This window comes from Pezoporus occidentalis, unplaced genomic scaffold (genome assembly GCF_034315485.1).
Source record: "Pezoporus occidentalis ecotype Australia unplaced genomic scaffold, CSIRO_AGI_Poc_V1 ctg92, whole genome shotgun sequence".
NCBI lineage: Eukaryota > Metazoa > Chordata > Aves > Psittaciformes > Psittacidae > Pezoporus > Pezoporus occidentalis.
In genome coordinates this window covers 1,698,267-1,714,187 of record NW_026916284.1, presented here as the reverse complement: position 1 = coordinate 1,714,187, position 15,921 = coordinate 1,698,267, and the positions used below count along the sequence as shown (strand labels likewise).

Genomic DNA, 15,921 nt, shown 5'->3' with positions numbered 1-15,921 from the left:
AGCAGTCCTGCAGCACTTGAGGACTCTGGGTCTCATGTGGCCACAGCCCCTCCCGCTACTGCAGCAGCAGGAGGTGTAGAAGACGTGGTGTCACCCATGTTGGGAGAACAGCAAGAAGAGGCCACCAATGCTGTTGTCTCCCCAGCACCAGACAAGGGTGAAGCGACATTTTCATCGACAGAGGTCCCCGGGGCAGAGGCTGCGACACCCCACCTTGCCCCAGGAGCAGACGTAGAAGGACATGCAGCTGCTTCTCCCTCAGATCAGGAATCTCAGCCCCCAGTGACCGAGGCGCATGTGCCCAGCACCACAGGTCTCGAGGTGCAGGAGGCAGGTGCCTCCCCCAGGCTGCGTGTGGCAGAGACATTCCTGGTGATCCCCTGGACAGAGGTCCGGGAGGGGCAGAAGAGGAGCTGCACTGCCAGCAGCAGGCACAGTCTGGACAGGCAGAGGACAGCCAGCCTGCCTGGGCAGCTGGGAGGCCCTGAGGAGAGGGAGCTCCAGCTGCAAGACAGCCAGAGGCAATATTGCTGCCCGAGACACAGAGCGTTGCTCCAGTACATACAGGTGAGCGCCAATGATGGATGGGACAGCACAGGGGGATGAGCCTGCCCCTGCCTGGGGCCAGGCACTGCGCTGCCCAGCTGCAGCACGCTCATCCCCTGCATCCCGGTTGTGTGATTACAGGAGGAACTGCCCACTGAGAAGGAGCAGGAAGAGGAGAACGACCACAAAAGGGAAGAGGACAGCGACCAACTGCTGTCCCATTTGCAGGACGTCACCAAGGGCAACATATGGATCAGAGCCTTGGTCAAGGAGGTGAAGGAGTCCTCAGAACGCGACTGGGACAAAGAGCTGTCCCAAGGGGAAGCCATCACCATATGGGACATCTATGTCAACCCCTTGGTGCCTGAGCTCTCCCAGGCACCCCGCGCGGGACCCCAGGAGGGATCCAGCATCCCCAGCAGCGTGGGCACAGCCGCAGCACGAGAGGCAGCAGAAGAGGCAGCGGAAGAGACAGCTGGAGACCTGCAGAGCCTGTCTCCTGCCCTGGCCAGACCCACAGACACCGAGCCAGCAGCTCCCACCCTGCCCGCAGCTGCTGAGCAAGAGCAGCACCGCACACCTCTCGCTGCCCTGGCACAAGAGGACGAGGAGGCACCAGCACCAGCTTCCCCTGGCTCTGCATCCTGTGTCGCAGAGCAGGCAGCATCTCAGGCACCTGCCCCAAGGCGGCGCACACTTAGAGACAGAGCTCTGCAGCTCTCATTCGTGCGCAAAGTACTCAGGAGAGCATCTGAAAACCATCAAGGTGAGGCCAGCAGTGCCCCTGCCTCACGGGCAGCACAAGAGGAGGCACCGCCAGTGTCACCTGCAGCAGTTCAGGACACTGAGGACGAGTCAGGTACGTCCCTGCGTGGAGTGGCAGCCAGGCCAGGCTGGCAGCAGCGTGAACATGACTTCACCTGTGCCCCGGCCTCCACTCCGTGGGCGAGGGCCAAAAAGCCTTCACTGGAAAGCCCCCCGGGAAAGCCCGCGGTGCTGGGTGGCAGCAGGAGCTTGCCCAGCGCCCACCCAGCCCCGTGCCTACAGCTCCCCTTCCCCCGCAGGCACTGCCACCCAGCCGGATGCAGGAGCGCTCCAAAAGCGACGATCGTCCCGCTTCAGGAGAGCAATGAAGTCTCTGCGCAAGACTTTCAGCTTCTCCTGCATGAACCCACGGGTAGAGGAGTAGTGCCCCACTGCCGGCGCCATCCCCGACAGAGCGGCGCTCAGGACACCGTGCTGCAGCCTGCGCTCGCTGCGGACACCTTCTCGGGACAATAAACCATTCCCCTTTCCCCCCACTGCTCGCCTCTGCCGCCTACTGCTTTTCCCTCGTGTCAGCAGTGTAGAAGCCTGGGGAGCGACCTCTTCCCTTGAGGCACTTCCCAGCTGGTGGGCTTGCAGACTTGCTGCCTCTGGGCAGCACGTGCTGCCCATGCAGGAAAAGTGCGTCCCGATGGCATGAAGCAGGGTGTGATGCGGTGGCTCACACGTCAGCTGCCTTTTGAAGCCAGCTGCATGTTGCAGCACTCTAATGGGCATGAGAGATTTGTAGAAGGGATGGGAGGAATAAGAAGAAAGGCTTGGAGCTGCTGCAAGGATAAAGCCCGTAAATATGTGTGAGGTAGCTCAGGTATGTGAAGGTGAAGGTGACAGAACGATGGGCTGCTTATCAGGAGCGGGACCAAGCCTTGCTGGGCAGCCTGCCTTTCCCTGATGGCTCCGGGGGCAATGCATGGCATTGTCCATCCAAAAAGTACTCTTCTTCACTACGTCTGGAATGCTCTACTCACCATCATAATAGGATGGGAGGCAAGGACCCCAAGCACTGTACAGATGACATCAAGTTGGGTGGGAGTGCTGATCTGCTAGAGGGCAGAAACCTCTGCAGAGGGATCTGGACCAGCTGGATCTATGAGCTGTGGCCAATGGTATGAGGCAAAGGGCAGGGGCTTGAACCTGCAAACATCCTGGCCTGTATCAGCATTAGTGTGGCCAGCAGAACCAGGGCCGTGACAGGGGACACCCCCTCTACTGGGCATTGGTGTGGCCACCCCTCAAATTCTGTGTTCACACCTGGGCTCCCACTACAAGAGAGACACTGAGGTGCTGGAGCGGGGCCGGAGAAGGGCAGCGGAGCTGGTGAAAGGCCTGGAGCACAAGTGTGATGGGGAACGGCTGAGGGACCTTTGGGGGGTTCAGTCTGGGGAAGAGAAGACTCGGGGGAGGTTATTGCTCTCAACAGCTACCTGACAGGAAGACGGAACCAGGAGGTGCCTCTCTCCTCTCACAAAGAACAAGAGATAGGATAAGAGGAAGCAGCCTCAAACTGCACCAGACTGAGTTTAGGAACAATTGCTTTCCCAGAGGGTGAGCTGGTGAAAGGCCTGGAGCACAAGTGTGATGGGGAACGGCTGAGGGACCTTGGGGGGGTTCAGTCTGGAGAAGAGAAGACTCGGGGGAGGTTATTGCTCTCAACAGCTACCTGACAGGAAGACGGAACCGGGAGGTGCCTCTCTCCTCTCACAAAGAACAAGAGATAGGATAAGAGGAAGCAGCCTCAAACTGCACCAGACTGAGTTTAGGAACAATTGCTTTCCCAGCGGGTGCTCAGGCATTGGAGCAGGCTGCCCAGGGCAGCGGTGGCGTCACATTCCCGGGAAGCGTTCATACACCGTGTAGACGAGGCCCTCAGTGCCATGGGTTAGTGGCGGCCTTGGCTATGCTGGGGAATGCTTGGACTTGATCACCTTAAAGGTCTTTTCCAACCCGGTTGACTCTCTGAGTGCCCGCAGCAGCCCTGGGGCGCCCAGTGGCCACGGGCACAAGGCCGCCGCCATCACAAAGCCTCGGTGGTCGCTGTGGAGACGCTGTGGGACTGCCTGGCACCAGGCATGGGTGCAGGCATCGCCATCGTGACCTCAGAGGCTTTGTGATGTAGGGGGAGTCCTTGTGCCCGGAGGCCATTGTGACGGAGGCACCCCCGTGCTGACCGTGGGGTATATAAGGAGCGAGAGCCCTGGAGCACCCCAGGCCAGAGGAGCAGCCTCCCTCAGGAGGCAGCAGTTTCCCTGGAAGCCTACGGCACTTCAGCGTCCCAGGACGTGGGAGATGCCCGTCGGTAAAGAGGCGAACGCCCGTTCCCGGCCCGCTGAGGGCAGGCCGAGCGCACAGAGGATGCGCCAGGTGAGGGCCGGGGCAGGAGGGAGGCGGCCGGCGGTGGGACAGGGCCCTACGGAGCCGCCTGGGTGCAGGGCCGGGCCTGCGGGCACCGCGGGGGCAGCTGTGCAAATGCAGCCGCATTCATCACACACCTCTTCCTCCTCCTTCTGCCCGCAGGTGGCCCGCAGGCAGCCCGAGGAAGAGCCGCAGGGCAGCCCGAGCCAGGCCTCGTCCCGCCAAAGAATCACCATGCCACGGGTGCCCTACCAGCAGAGGTTTCGCCCTGATACCAACCAGCAGGTACTAGTTGGGAGAGCGAGGGAGACGGGGCTGAATGTCCTCCCGACCACGGGAGCTGCGGGCGGGAGGAGCAGGAGGGAGCAAGCTGAGCCCCCCGTGCCGTGCCCGTCAGGCTGCCCGGGCACGCCGGGGGTGCTCTGGGCAGTGGCCGTGGGCTGCGGGTGGCCAGCCCTCTCCCCTGCCGGACTGGGGGGCAGGCGGCAGCCCCCTGCGGGGCTGAGCCCTGCCCTGGGGCTGGCAGGGGAGCACAACTGCATAAGCTGTGACACAGACACAAGGGACACCATCACACAGCCTCTCCTCGGCTTCTCTTGCAGACGGGCAGCCTGGGGCACCGAGCGGTGCTGCCCCGCAGCAGCGGCGCAACGCAGCAGCAGACGCTTCGTCCGCCACCAGTGGTGGCAATGACACCCCCGCCACCGCCTCGCTCACAGACACCCATGAGCAGCTCCTGCAGGCTGCCAACTGTGGCAAGGAGGCAGGAACCCCGCCAGCAGCCAGCGGCACAGCAGGAGCCACCACGCAGCAGGGCTGCCGGGACAAGCACAAGAACAGCCACTGTCCAGGCAGCCAAGAGCAGCAAGGCCCCTGCCACTCAGCCCACACTGAGAAACGCTGGGAGAGTGGCCGAGCACCTGCCAGCCATGCTGACGACGGGCAGCAAGGGCAGCCTCAACACCAGGTCGCTGGGGCTACACCACAAGGTGCTTCCACAGGGCCTGCGCCCGCTGCCCAACAAGATCAACCCTAGGGAGCAGCCAAAGGGGAGCTGCCTGCCCAGAGCTACTAAGGAGAAACTGGCACCTCTCCCTCCAGTGGCACCAGCACGAGCTTCCCATGGCTCCGGCAAGCAGGAGGCCACAGCACAGAGACAGGCACCTGCCCCGCAGAGCAGCAGAGGATTCAAGGCAGCTCTGCAGGTCACAGCCACAGGCAAAGAGAGGAAGCCTCTGCTCCCACCTGTGGCCGTGCCCCAGAAAACCAAGAAGAGGCAGGTGGAACAGAAGGACATGACCAAAAGCCTGCCCGGGGCCAAGGTGGCAATGCCACCTGCAACACTCAAGTCGCCTGGGGCAGCAAAGCCTCAGGGGGAGCACAGCAGAACCCTTGCCTGCCTGGCAGCGGACGAGGGGAAAGCTGCAGCTGCCCTGGCAGAGATCCCTGGGGCAGAGGCTGTCACACCCCACCTTGCCGCCGCAGCACATAAAGAAGGGAATACCCATCAGCCAAGGCTTGGGAGGACAGGGGAGCATCACTAGGGGTGGGGTGAATGGTTTAACCCTGAGTGCACAAGCTAGCACCCTATCTCTCAAAGTCTTGGCATCCCTGGACATGGTCTCTGGCGAGTCCTGGTCACCTTTTCTGTCCCCTCCCAGCACTTCTGCACAGCTCACCATCATGTTGTGAACGCTCCATCCCTGGCAGTGTTCAAGTCTAGGTTGGATGGAGTCTTGGGTGACAGTGTGTGGTGTCCCTGCCCATAGCAGAAGGGTTGGAACTAGATGATATTAAGGTCTTTTCCAACCCTAACCATTCTATGATCATTGTTCAGAACTGCACTCGGAGTCATAAAGCTGCTACTGTGAGGCTAACAGCCCTATAAACAACATATAATTCTGCTTGTTCTGCACAAAAAGTGACACTCTTGTAAGTAAATTAAATACTAATTCAGGCTATTGCTTTATTATGGGACAAGTGTAAAAAATTGAGGCTTTCAGCCAGTTGCAGATTGAAATAATTCATTACAAGTGAAAATGATGGAACTGCATCAGGCAACTCCTTACCAAACATCTTGGAGACTTATGTATTGGTTTTACTAACACTACGTAATTAAGCAACTGTGTAATTGGCAGCACATCACTTCTGCAATTCTGTTTTTCATGAGTAAAACAAAAAACTTTCATATTTGTTTGGCTTATTTGGCAATTTAAACAGTGAACATAGTGCATGGGACTGGAAATAGCAGGGAATGGGCTGTGAGAGGTTGGTTCAAAGCCCAGATGAGTTTTACCAACACCAGGGCAACTGCTGGTGCCCATTGGAGATGAATCAGATTTGATGCATTAATGCTAAGTAGTGCTTGCCTGGTAAAGCAGCGCAGCCGTACGGAGCACAAGCAAGCATTGCTTCTTCCTCTTACAGTTCTGGCTGAAGATTTGAGCCATCCCCTGGGCTGTGTGAAGGCAAGAGGACTTACGACTTTCAGGATACTGGAGTAATACTCCAAGAGGGAGTGCAGAGCTTGTACTTCTGTGCATCCTGGATGGAGGATGGAAGCCCCACGTTCTCTCAGTGGCAGAGAATGTTTCTTGAAGCACCATCATTTATTTGGGTGCTCTCACAGGTGAGCAGGGCTCATCTGCAAGGGGATCCGATGGACCCTTGCACATCACCCATTTTGCTGTATCCCCAGTGAAAATTTTCCATATGTATTTAGACACAGTGGTGGATAAAACATTGAGAGCTCACAGGCAGGCTAGCCATACCGAGCCACGGCATTTGCCCTCCGGTGGACACGCCATGGAAAGCAGAATGCTCTAAGCAGGATGCTCCCAGGCTCAGAGCCTTCCCTGTACAGTACAGTGAATAGGGAGGAGATTAAAAGGACACCAGTAACTTACGTGGTATGCTTTGCTGCTGGCCTATAGCAATATAAAACCCCATAAAGCAACACCAGAGGGAAGAAAGCAAAAGGAATCAAGCAATGAGAGATGGAGATGAACCACCAGCTTCATAGCTAAAATGAACTGGCAGCTCATCCTGCTGATCCCAGTGCCTCTCATTAAGATTTGTGTGGAAGGCATAAAGGCCTCTGGGTTTCACACCAGCTCAGGGAAACTTTGAAGGGCCTGAGCACAGGCTGTACGTTACCTCCAGCTCCCGCAGGACAGGATGGTCCTCAATGCCAGGGAAAAGGACCCTCATGGCATAGGTCCGGTAGTCAAGGTATGGGATCCCAGAGCGATCCAGGTCACTGGTCAATTCATTGATATCCGTCTGCAGCTCTGCAAAAGCTGTTGAGGGAGAATGGAACAAGAGAGAAGCACATGTGAGCTCAGGGAGGCCAGGCTTTGGGGGAGGGTGGGCTGCCCGTCCGCTCGCCTCGAGTAGGACCCACAAATAGGCCAGCTCAGAAAAGCGATGTGGAGGAGACCCTGCTATGTAGCTCAGAGAAAGCCTCTCCCTCAGAGGTTCTGCTGAAAGCAAGAGAGCACACACTGCACAGAGCAGATGCTGAGAACAAAAGATGCCTATTAATTTGTATGCAGTTCACACTTGTGTACACACACCTACAGCAGCTTTAAAGGCTGCAGATAGAAGTGAGGATCTATTTTCCTAACTTGGTGCCTCCTGTATTTTCCTTTCTTCTTCCTTTCCTCCTCTGTCAACAGTTGCCAAAATAATCAAAGCTGATGCAGATCAAATCCAAGCAGAAACTGCTTACTGTAGGGGTCAGGAAGGGATTTATTCTTCCACTTGCTACATAACATCACCGTGTTATACAGCTCTATGTGTGGCCTTGTGTTCATCCTCCAAAGTATGAAATGCTGGCTCAGTGAGATCTCTGTACCCCAGCAAGGCTGTGCCCATGCCCAGGTGGTGTTCTCTCCTGAATACATCTCATTTTTTGTCCTGTGCTTCTAAGGCTATCCTTTTAAAACTAGCTGAACAAATCCAGTGTGATGCTCTCTAGAAACAGGCCACACTATGGAATTTGCAGCTTTTGATTTATTTTTCTTTAATTCACTAAGCTCCCTTCCAGCTGGAAGGACACAGAGAACTACAGCAGAATGCTTCTCCTCTCACCCACCAGCTACAGAGGTGTCTGCACACCTCTACCTTCACTCTCATGCAGAGCAGCCAGGTGCAGCTGCCTTGCTGAAGGGGCAAGACTTGTCTGTGTTGAAATCCAGTCCAAATAACACACAAGATTCCCCAGAAATAAATGCTGAGGAGCTTCTTCCTATCTCTTAGACCTACTCACACTGCTCTGGGCTCACATCTTAGAGACTGGAGGAGGGACTGAAGCAGCTTTCCCATCCTCTGCCTTCCATTTGGGATGCACACTGTTTCTTGGGGGTCCAAACCTCTTCTCCCCCATATCTCTGTGCCTTTTTAAAAGCTCTGTACTAAAAGGCCATTAGACAAGGGGTCATACTGTGTTGGACACCCTGGGGCTCGCACCATCCCTCCAGCACCATCCAGGCATGTCGCTTAAGCAGGATCAAGCTCTAACCCTATTCTCTGCACATGACGCAGCAAAGCTGTGTCTGCTGCTGACACACCTGTGGCTGCCCACCCTGCTGCAGCTTGTCTGGGGGGCAAACGTGGCGGGGCATGAACTCCATTCCTCACCACAAACATCAGGTAATGGGGGGGGGCTCTCCTGGGGCGAGCTGGGGAGCACAGCATGGAGCTGTAGCACACAGAGTGTGCCTGGTCTGTACTGACCTTCCTTGCACTCCAGGGCCACTCGGGACTCCAGGTTGTCCATCTGCATCTGCAGCCTCTTCAGTGTCAGGTCGTTCTCTCGGGACTTGCGCTTGTAGGCAATGAGGACGATGATGACGATGATGAGGAGCAGGCTGCCTCCAGCCGCGATGCTGATGATGGCTGGCAGGGTCAGGAGGCTGTCTGAGATGATGCTCACCGAGCCAGGGGAGAAGATGATACCACCAACACGCACCTACAAAGCACAGTGGAGGTAACCAGCAGCTTTAGCTAAGGCTGTCAGCCAGTCCCAAAGCCTGAGTACATACCACATGGCCTGTGCAGATCCCTACAGAAGCACTGAACAGAGTCATGTTTCAGCCAAGAATATAGCAACTCCAGTTGCCTTCAAACAGAGGGTGTAGCTTATGCGAACACAGGGAGGCTTCAAGTCATGATAAATGTGCCAGCCCTTCACTATCTGGGCTTTGCTCTTACTATCTGATGGCTCCATTTGACTTTCATTTTATAAGCTTTCAACTCCCTTTTGTAAAGTGTGGACATACGCAACCTAGTGATAATTTCACTGACAAGAAACCAGAGTGACTGGAAAGAGAGAACAGAGAAGGGGAGAGATGTGAAAGCTAAAGAGCAAACACGCTGGAGGTTAATGCCAGGACAGACTTTTCTTGGATGTGCCCCGGCCACAGATGTAAGCAGCTCTCAGCCAGGTTGTGCTTCTCTGCATCACACTGTGATAATGTGAATATGTTTTGGATGCTGAACTTAAAGGGAAATAAATCACAATTACAATCTCGTTTGGGCTCCACTCAAGCACTTCGGCAGCTGCAAGATGATCAGAGGAAGCAGCAATGCCCAAAACCAAAGCAGAGGAGGACACCGACTGTTATTCTGCATGAGGCCACTGATTCAACCACTCCAGCGTTCAGATATTCCTAGCTGCTTCTGCTTTAGGAAAAGGAAAACCTTCCCATCCACTTTGCAGACCAGGTCTGGCTAGAAGGACTGTCAAAATCCCAACAGGAGGGAGAACACAACCCACTGAAAATCACAGAATCATGAATGGTTTGTGTTGGAAGGGACCTTAAAGCTCATCCACTTCCAACCCCCTGCCATGGGCAGGAACCCTTTCCACTAGAGCAGGTTGCTCCAAACCCCATCCACCTTGGCCTTGAACACTGTCAGGGATGGGGCAATTTGTGCCAGTGCTCACCACCTCATAGTTAAGAATATACTCCTAATCTAATCTAAATCTGCCCTCTTTCAGTTTAATGCCAGTGATCTCACTTACTGAAGGAACGCTATGCAGCACCACAGAAAGGATGATAACTAGTGCTGAAGGCATTTCCAGAAAGATTTGTTCCTTCTAGAAGGCTTTGATAGTAGGTTCCCTCAGGGAGAGAAGTTTGTCCATGCTAATCCACATCAGTATTTTATATTTCCAATTAGACAGCAATAAAGATCCTACCAAACCTTGGACAAGAAACTGCACTCAATATCCAAGTGCATCAGGGAGCTAGAGAAGGGGGCAAAAGGATGGGAAAGAGGGAGGGAAAGGATGCTGAAAGGAGTGTTTGGTCCCTCACCATCACTTTGTGCTGTCCGGTGAGATTGGGTGGCTCACACAGCAGCTGGGTCTCAGAGACAGTGACAGCACAGGGTGTCTCTCCGATGAGCACGGTGTAGTTGAGCTTTGCTCCTCCAGGAGCGGGTGGGCACAGGTTTCTGCCCTAGGGACAAGGGGAGAGAAGACTGTACAAAGATACATTTCTCTCATTTCTGCCTCATTCCCATTCCTTGTACAAATGATGGGACTCCATCCAGGGTATCCCATTCTCCAAGGAGGGAATAAAAATCTGGGATTGTTTTTTTTGTTTCTTCCCATGGGTTGAGTAAAGGTCTCCTTACCTTCATGATGATGGGTGACCCTGGCTTCTGCTCCAGCACCCCGGTTGGGCTCAGCAGTTCAAACGTTGGGTTGGGGTAGTAGATGAACTTGGTGTCGTTGTAGACCAGGAGGGACTGCACATTGTTAAAGATAAACCCAAACTCATCTGGCCGCTCCACAGCATCCAGGCCGGGCCGATACTCGGAGGTGAGGGGGGGAGCCAGGCAGGACAGCGCTGTAGCGTTCACCACCTTGCAGACCTGGGAGGAAGGTGATGCTTTGAAAGATGTCAGGGAAAACTTTACCTTGACCTGCACAACCATGTTCTGATTCCTTAAATACGCCCTGGAAAGCCCAGAGAAACAGACCCACAGCAAATACCTGCTTCCGGCTACAAACTGGTGATTAGAGGCAATTCCCAGCAAGGGAGAGGAATGACTGTCTGGCACTTCAGGGCTGGAGGTAACACGAAGGTCATCTCCTGCCAGGCTGAGGACACCCACAGCTTCTCTAGGCCTGGAAGCAGGGAACTGGCTGATTTATGAGGCTCTTGCCTTATAAAGCAGCAAGAGCCCAACCGTTTGGCCTCCCTCCATAAGTGGAAAATTTAATTTCACTCTATTTTGTGTCTTCAGGATTATTTTTGCAGCACTGTAACTGCAAGTGCTAGCAACAAAATTAGATGTCTCTTTAAAAAGAGCTCCAATGAAAAAGGTCTTCAGAGGGGAAGGGAGAAAGGGAATAGGAAAGACTGCTAAGTGATTTGCCCTTTCCAAGATAATACAGGTTCAGTGAGAAAGATCACTGCATAGGAACAGCGTATTGCAATTTTACTTGGTCAGAATAATTTCTGCAGGTTCTGGAGGTACAATCTGTATTTGTAGCATAAAAGGACGTTGCTTAGTTCCCACTTACCTAGGGATTCATTTCAGTTTCTTACCCTTGGACTGAAACAAAACAGACTGGGGAAGGAGGTGGCATTACAGATCAAGCCCAAATTCTGCTATACCGACTCCTTGCTTTGGGAATATTAGAGTGATAAAAGGGAGGAAGGAAAAGAGCCTTAAAAATAACACCCAGCTTCACCAGAATACCCAGAGCCCCATGTCCAGCATCCTTCACATGGTGAGGTGGATACAGGGAAGCAGCATCTGGCCTTACTGCAGTGACTGAGCTGCAAAAGCAGCCTGAAAGCTTCTTGTTCAGAAGTGGTTCCCTCTCTCCTCCCCTCCCTGGGCTGGTACAGGTTTGCTGGGCCCAGAGCTGTGGCAGTAGGGGGTTTATTTATAGAGAGGCAGCTAGGGAGAGACTAGTTAAACATAGCAGCCTCAGAGCTGGCAGGTCTCAGCGCCTACTCTGGGCTTTTACAGAAAGAGCAGGACTAAAATGGGAAGTGTGGAGCAGCTGGGAATGATGGAGGCAGCTACACGGGCTTCCCATCATAATGTGCCTGTAGACCTGAGCTAGGGACTGGAAATCAAAGGTGCTGGGGAGAGGAAAGGTTTCAGGGCCTCGGACAAAATGGGGAATTTCAGAGTGAAACTTTATCTGACCCAAGACAGAATTTGATGTGATTGAGATGATCCAGACTGAAGGCTTCCATTTCTAGCTTTGAAAACCGCTTGGCAGTTACTGTGCTGCTGAAGAAGTAATTTGTGTGTGGAAGAATCCCTCTTTCCAGCGTTCCCAGTTTCAGTAAATCTAGGGAAACAACCCCAAAGCAGCTTTGCCATGGCAAGCCTCACCAGTAACCAGTGCATGTGTGCACCCAGGTGGGGAGAACCCATGCAAGGGATGCTCCCAGGCACCGTGCTGACAGCAGCTACTTACGTTGACAAACTCCTTCCCATTGTACTTGACGCGGATCCTTGGCTCCTGGATCACATCCAGGTTGGAGCCGGTAACAGTCAGAGGTGTGTGTCCGCTGTGGAGAACCAGGAGACACCTGATTAATGCTGTGGAGAGAGGCTCTGCTTGACAAGAAGGATGCTTGTTGATCTCAGAAAGATGTTTTCTGCAGACACTTCAGGCACCAGGAGACAGCATGGATTAATTCCCACTCCCTGAGTCACTGGGGAGGGGGGTCCAAAGTCAGCAAGATTTTATACTCGCAGCTTTCTCCCACCTAACAGCACTGCAAGGCAGCAGGATGAGAAATGGGACCAAAGAAATCAACTGAGCTGAGACTAAATATGTAAGACAATACATTAATCACAGTGGTTAATGATTTACATCGTGATGTTTTTAAGGAACACAATGAACGGTATGTGCAGTGAAGGAGCTGACATGCACTTGCATCTGGATTGCAGATGCAGCAAGTTGTCACACTTGGGAGGGGAGGGATGAAGAGCACCCAATGCCATGTGGGCCAGGTAGGACACAACCCCAGTTCTCCTACAGCCAATGCCTCTGTGTAAAGTGTTTCACTTCTGGCTTCCTGAACCAGCCCACGAAACCCATCTCACCCCAGACAGACGTTATCTTGAACTGGGGCTCAAAGCAAACACCTCAGAGCCTGCTGTGCCCTTCATTCAGGGGCAATTTTAAAAAACAGTTGGAATTTGAAATGAATTGCTATGTTTCAGCCTGTGTGAGCACAACCATTAAAGTAACCCCAGGGGATGAGGCTGGCATAGGGTTTTTAGCAGTGATGATGCCACAGTGAAGTGACAGCACCGGTCACTCTGTACCAAGCAGTGAATCTGGAATAAACACTATGTTTTGATTAGCATCAGCTTTTTCCTTTCTTGGTGCTTGCTGGTTTTGTTTTATTGCAGGACTATGAGAAGGAGCCTTTAATGAGCAATTGTGCACTTCTTCAGCAGATGGAAGTGATCTTGGCTTTATTCGTGCTCCCAGAATGTGTGGGCAGACTGCTGCTGTTGTAATTGCCTTGGTAATCGCAGCTACTTGATAGTAACTCTGGACCTGATTTTTGGTAACTGCAAATGCTGCACACGCACAGCCCTGACAAATCCAGGATGGGATGTGCATTTTCAAATTGACCCTCTTTTGACCTCACAGATCACAGGTTGAGAGAGAAAACCCAGACCAGGCATGCTGGTTTACCCTCCTGCTTGCCAAGGAAATTATGTCAGACGTTTTTGTTACCTGGCAATGCTCCACTCAGGTTCAATATGCTGCACCTTTGGATCGTCAATGTACTCAAACAGCAAAGTCCTCTCCAGCTGAGCCCGGTCCACGCTGACAGAGACATGAACAGCCCCCAGGCCATGGGCTGATGGAGCTGACACGCAGACGATCTCGTTCATGGATCGCCTGTGCAAGAGAGAAGCCAGGGAAGCCTTAATGGGCAGTCACAGCATAAGGGCAGGAACCCCTTGGTCCTAGTGCTGACCTGCAGCTCACTAAAAGGCTGAGCCATCAGCCAGCCCTACACTCTGATACCTGAAAGGGGCTGAGCTCCTGAGATGGGCAGGAGAGGTTCACTGGCATGGAAAGGGACTCTGTCTGCCCACCAAAAGAGAAGCGCAGGCTCCCTGAAATTACTCTTTGTGCCAAACTGCAGCCTCCTGCATCCCTCTGTGAACCCGCTGCCTTCTGCTGGGCATGTGAAAACAGATGGCTGCTTTTGAAATGGGATGCATAAGCTCACTCAAAAGCCAAATTCTTCCCCTCCCACCCCACTGCATACATGGGCTCTTGTGAGCAGCATAATAGAGCACACGAAGCCCCTTGGGAAGGGCGATGCCACCGTCACCACTGCCTTCTGTCTTTGTGTCCCCATCAAAGCAGGGGTGACCTCGGCCTTGGCACTGGCTGGCTGGACACAACAGACCATCTGCTTTCAGTGAAGCCCCAGAGGTCAAGGCAGCAGAGAAGAGAGGGGCTGTCAAAGCACAAAGGCACTGGTGGATGGATGGATGGATGGATTGATGGATGGATGGATGGATGGATGGATGGAGGGATAGATGGATGGAGGGATAGATGGATGGAGGGATAGATGGATGGAGGGATAGATGGAGGGATGGAGGGAGGGAGGGATGGATGGGTGGATGAAGGGGAATGAGATCCAAGCAGCGATGCTCCCGCTGCTGGGACAGAGCTGCAAGGATCTGCACAGCTCTGTGGTGAGCCTGGACACTGCTCATACAAAACTGCTGGAGCAACATCCCTTGAAGGCCAGTGTCCTGTAGGGCCACCTGCGGGTTGTCCTGCCTGCCCAAACCTGCCTCTGGCTTGCCAGAAAGGCCATGCTGCTTCTGTGGCCCATTTAGTTTTTGCTTCTCACAGGGGAGAGGGCAGGCAGCTCTGCAGCACAGCATTCAAATCAAAACCTGGCACTACTTAATGTCCACTCTTCCCCATCCTCACCCTTAGAGGCTGCACAGCTCAAGAAGCATGAATATTGGAGGCCCAAGTGCAGCCGTGCCCCTGCTCTGCTTCCAGCAAGGCTCTGGTGTCTGTACCTGGGTAAGGGGATGCTCTGTGGGCCCCTTCCAAGGTCCCTCAGACACTCCCTAAGGAGTACAGGCACATCACTTGGCACTGGGCATTCCAAGGGGTATCTAACAGCAGGTACCGCAATATTCCCAGTGCACACCTTTGCACGCCCATCCACCATAACCCAGGGAACAGAAACAACTTCCTAAAATATCTCAAATAGATTGGACTGGACTATTTCTGTTGATGCAGTTGTCTACCCCTTCCTGCTCTCCTCCTCCTCCTCCCCTCTGGTCTCATTCTCATTCTCCACCTAGGTTTTATTTAACCACAATGGCCTCCTTGTCTGAGAAGTGCATTTCCCCACCCTCCTTGGTGCTTCTCTATGTGTTTCTGTGGTTGCTGAAGAGCTGCCGGCTCTGCTGCCTGCTTTCTGCCCAGCCCTGCTAGTCTACAGTGCCTGCTTAGCTCTGGCACAAGATCCAGAGCGACACCTCACTGCTGGCAGGGCTGCTCTCAGCTCTCTGTGATCAGTTAATTAGCTTTCCATGCTATTAGCATGTCGTCATGGTGAATCTACCCACTCCTCTGAGCAGAGAGGGGAGAATGGAGGAAGCTGTAATTAGAGTGAATCTCATTAGAAGCTGCTTCATCTAATCAGGCTCCCCCACACCCTCAAGTCCAGTTGAAGTTCATTGCCTCCAAACAGTCCAAGCAAAACAAAGTGCACAGCATGACCCCACATGAAGGATGGTGCCATTCATACACTGCCCTGGCTTTGTTTAAGTTTCTGCTTGCCTGCTGTAATTAGACCATACAGATTATTCACAATTCTTCCAGGTTTTGCAGGTCACTGTCTGCAGGTTGCCTGAATATAATCATATATTTAAGGGATTATATCACAGGGCTGATGCTGCTTGCAGGCCAGCTTCCAAGGCTGCTTCTGTCGGTGGGAACACTGTTACCCGCGCGCATCTGGGGCAGCAATCTGGCACCTTTGCTTTGGATGAGGGAAGAAATGGTGGTGCATTGGTTACAGTGAACTGATCTGCACTTGAAGACCTTGGGACGTCCTGAAGCACCACTCTAGGATGGATGCAGAATAAGCACTAATATCCCAACATGCTCCCACATCCCTGGCAGTGTTCAAGGCTATACTGGATGGGGCC

The 15,921-nt window shown here is 53.5% G+C and overlaps 2 protein-coding genes across 2 annotated transcripts in view; one reads left to right on the top strand and one right to left on the bottom strand.

The window, feature by feature from the left end:
* Window positions 1-15,921, bottom strand: part of PLXNA2 (plexin A2) — a 244,365-nt gene that overhangs the window by 18,679 nt on the left and 209,765 nt on the right. Inside the window, exons 24-30 of the mRNA XM_062605617.1 lie at window positions 13,460-13,627; window positions 12,179-12,272; window positions 10,369-10,608; window positions 10,047-10,190; window positions 8,461-8,695; window positions 6,844-7,022; window positions 3,651-3,971 (exon numbers count right to left, since the gene is read on the bottom strand). Of these exons, the coding sequence (XP_062461601.1) occupies window positions 3,651-3,971; window positions 6,844-7,022; window positions 8,461-8,695; window positions 10,047-10,190; window positions 10,369-10,608; window positions 12,179-12,272; window positions 13,460-13,627 (1,381 nt within the window). The remainder of the gene's footprint in view (window positions 1-3,650; window positions 3,972-6,843; window positions 7,023-8,460; window positions 8,696-10,046; window positions 10,191-10,368; window positions 10,609-12,178; window positions 12,273-13,459; window positions 13,628-15,921) is intronic.
* LOC134157012 (uncharacterized) lies at window positions 48-1,847 on the top strand. Its single transcript, XM_062605535.1, has 3 exons — window positions 48-567; window positions 688-1,405; window positions 1,611-1,847. Exons 1-3 carry the CDS (start codon window positions 97-99, stop codon window positions 1,733-1,735), a joined length of 1,314 nt encoding a protein of 437 aa, XP_062461519.1. The 5' UTR covers window positions 48-96; the 3' UTR covers window positions 1,736-1,847.